Genomic DNA, 3763 nt, shown 5'->3' with positions numbered 1-3763 from the left:
CATTGTGGTTTTGATTTGCATTTCTCTAGTGATCAGTGATGTTGAGCTTGTTTTCATATTTTTTTTGGCCACATGAATAGCTTCTTTGGAGAAGTGTCTGTTCATGTCCTTTGCCCACTTTTTAATGGAGTTGTTTTTTTCTTGTAAATTTGTTTAAGTTCCTTGTACACTCTGGATATTAAACCGTTGTCAGGTTGCAAAGATTTTCTCTCATTCTGTAGGTTGTCTGCTCATTCTTAATGATAGCTTCTTTTGCTGTGCAGAAGCTCTTTAGTTTAATTAGATCCCATTTGTCAATTTTTGCTTTTGTTCCAATTGCTTTTGGTGTCCTCATCTTAAAATCTTTGCCCGTGCCTATATTCTGAATGGCATTGCCTGGGTTTTCTTCTGAGGTTTTTATAGTGTTGGGTTTTACATTTAAGTCTTTAATTCATCTTGAGTTGATTATTGTATATGGTGTAATAAAGGAATCCAGTTTCAGTTTTCTGCATATGGCTAGTCAGTTCTCCAAGCACCATTTATTAAACAGGAAATCCTTTCCCCATTGCTTGTATTTGTCAAGTTGGTCAAATATCAGATAACTGTAGGTGTGCAGTCTTATTTCTGAGATCTCTTCTGTTCCATTGGTCTATGTGTCTGTTTTTGTACCAGTACCATGCTGTTTTGGTTACTGTGGCCCACCAGCATAGTTTGAAGTTGAGTAACGTGATGCCTTCAGCTTTGTTCTTTTTGCTTAGGATTGCCTTGGCTATTTGGGCTCTTTTTTGGTTCCATATGAATTTTTAAAGTTTCTTCTAATTCTGTGAAGAATTTCAATGGTAGTTTAATGGGAATAGTATAAAATCTATAACTTTGGGCAGTTATGGGCATTTTAATTACATAGATTCTTTCTATCCATGAGCACGGAATGTTTTTCCATTTGTTTATGTCATCTCTGATTACTTTGAGCAGTGGTTTGTAGTTCTCCTTAAAGAGGTCCTTCACTTCCCTTATTAACTACATTCCTAAGTATTTTATTCCTTTTGTGGCACTTGTGAATGGAAGTTCATTCATTCTTTGGCTCTCAGCTTGCCTGTTGTTTCTGTATAGGAATACACTATCTCAGGCAGGCTCCACCCTGTTGCTGGTGGCTGGCTGGAATTCCAAACCATTGACCCTTATCTTGTGAGATGCCATGGAAGTGGGGCCCGCAGAACAATGCTGCTTGGCTCCCTGGATTCAGCCCCCTTCCTAGTGGTATGTACAGACCACCCACTTTGCCTAAGTTGCAGACACCTTTGTTGGGGATCCTGGGGTCAGAGCATGTAAAGCTCCTGGGTCTATGTGTTTGCCTGAGCAGCTGCTTTGCTGAGACTCCACACAGCTCTGTGTGTTGGACCCAAGGCCCTGGTGGCGTAGGTTCACAAGGGGATCTCCTGATTCATGGGTTGCAAAGATCCGTGGGAGAAGCATGGTTTCCCACGGTCACATAATCACTCATCGCTTCTCATGACTGGATGTAAGGGTTTCCTTGGCTCTGTGTTGCTCCCAGTTGGGCCGTTGCCCCACCTGTCTTTTCTTTGTTCTCCATCGGTTGACTTGTTTCCCTGATCAGTCCTAAAGTGAGTACCTGGATATTTCAGTTGAAGATACTGTATTCACTCACCCATTTTGTTCTCTCTGTGAATGCCATGGACTACAGCTGCTTCTAATCGACCGTCTTGGTCCTCTTAGCAGTCTTTTAATGAAGTTCTGTTGGCAACAAATTCTCTCAGCTTTAGTTGACGTGAAAAAGTCTTAATTTTACCTTCATTTATGAAGTATATGATCACTGAACATAAAATTCTGGGTTGACAGATGTGCGTTTGTTGCTCTAGTTTTACTTTATTCTTTTAAAGATGATTTTATCTTCTGTCCTCCATGTTATCTGATATGACATCCTTGGATATTTCTCTTTTTTTCTCTTATTAAGCTTTATTTTAATGGGTTTGAAAATTCTGTGACAGATTTTGGTCAGGGTATTTCCATTAAAAGTGCTGATTTTAAAACTAATAACTTAAAACTGCCACATGTGAAAAAAAGGGGATCCATAAAACATTCTCTTTTTCTTCTGAAGGTTTTACAATGCGTTGTTATCATTAACCAGTCTTTTATTATTAAACTTAAAAGGGTAATTGAAACAAACAGTTCTGAGACCATTCTTCCACCACTGATTAAAACTGGGGTGGCAGGTATTAGGGATAATATTCATCTAGACTTCTGAGCTTTCTGTCAAACTTGGTGACGTTGCCAGCTCCAACAGCCTTCTTGTCCCTTGCTTTGATGACACATCATCATGATATGATGTCTATCTCATATCATGAACAGTAAAATGACTCAGAGGAGGATAGTGTGAGATACTGTCAACACACATGGGTTTGCCAGGAGTCATATCAATGACAATGACTGCAGCATCACCAGACTTCAAGAACTCCTGTCAGCCTGAAATAGATTTCCTTTCCATGCAAAATAACCCATGGAAACAGATAACCCTGCAGGTTAACAATAATTTCCCTATGTTTTCATTTTGATGTTTATCAAGCTGTTCTAGGAAATGTATTCTATAATCTCTTTTGTATCACGATTTATTATTCATCTCTCGGCAGTCTGTTTCCTGTCTTCACTATAATTGTTCTCTGTATAATCACCAATGACCTTTTTATTTTCGAAGATAGAGAAAATGTTTCAAATTCTAGACCTCTCTGTGGCATTTGAAACTGTTGTGGATGTCTTCTTCAGAACACTACTTCCCTTTGTCTGTAATGACATAACTTTTCACTTACACTGAATTGTTATCATGTGGCTGACACTCATTTTGCAAATTTTGCTGCTGGTAGTTTTGATCCTACCAGAAGATGTCAAAAGAAATTATTCAGACCAGTTTCACACATGTACTGACAATGACACCTATCTAATGACTACTGTCTGGCCAACAATGATTATAAGACACTATGGGTTGTATGAAGCATCACAATTTCAAAGATGTTAAAATCTGAAAGAAATGTGCCTCTTAGAATCATTGGCATATGTATGACCTTATGGTTTGAAGAGAACTGATCTGTGTTGCTTGAATTCAAGGTTTTAAGACATAATGTAAACCTTTTTATACATCCTCTGAACTTACCTCTTTTGCAGTAAAATAACTTCATCAACTAATGGGCTTTTAAGAGGTTGCAATGAGATAATGCATGTAAAGTATGTAATGCAGATAAAGTATCAGAGTCAGTAAGCATCATAATAAGTACTTAATGAATGATAGTAGTAGTAGTTGTAACAGCAGTAGTAGTTATAATAGTGGTAACATTATATTTTGAATAAAATAGTAGTAGAAGTAACATGATATTTTCAGTAAAGCTTTAACTTAACTATGTTACTGAATTTAATATTTTAAAATGCTAAGACTCTTATATGTTTACTGAAGGCACTCTTCCTCTCAGAGTTTAAGTAACCTTAATAAATAATAACCACTTTTCAGAGATTTGCAACAACTGAATTAGATAATGCATGTGAAATATATTTGGCAGTTTATTAGTTGAAGAAGTACCTAAGATTTGCAGCACAACATGAATTATAACTTATCTTTGTTGGTTCTAAAATTCTAAGGAAGATGATACAGACCTATTGAAGTTAAACTCAGAAAAGTTAAGTGATTCCATCTAATAATTTCTTTTATGTTTTTTTGTCCAGATTGAATAAAATATATATAAAAGTATATAACAGTTATGAAATATGTGGCTTAGTGTGT

At 36.6% G+C, this 3763-nt stretch overlaps 1 protein-coding gene across 1 annotated transcript in view; it reads left to right on the top strand.

The window, feature by feature from the left end:
• Positions 1 to 735: 735 nt before the first annotated feature.
• LOC108517034 (5-hydroxytryptamine receptor 2C-like) overlaps positions 736 to 3763 on the top strand; it is a gene marked incomplete at its 5' end in the record, with an annotated part of 8300 nt that continues 5272 nt past the window's right edge. Inside the window, 1 exon segment of the mRNA XM_017854816.1 lies at positions 736 to 763. Coding sequence (XP_017710305.1) covers positions 736 to 763 — 28 coding nt within the window.

Source organism: Rhinopithecus bieti, unplaced genomic scaffold (genome assembly GCF_001698545.2).
Source record: "Rhinopithecus bieti isolate Rb0 unplaced genomic scaffold, ASM169854v2 scaffold_40027, whole genome shotgun sequence".
NCBI classification, from domain to species: Eukaryota; Metazoa; Chordata; class Mammalia; order Primates; family Cercopithecidae; genus Rhinopithecus; species Rhinopithecus bieti.
This window is presented reverse-complemented; position numbering and strand designations above follow the sequence as displayed.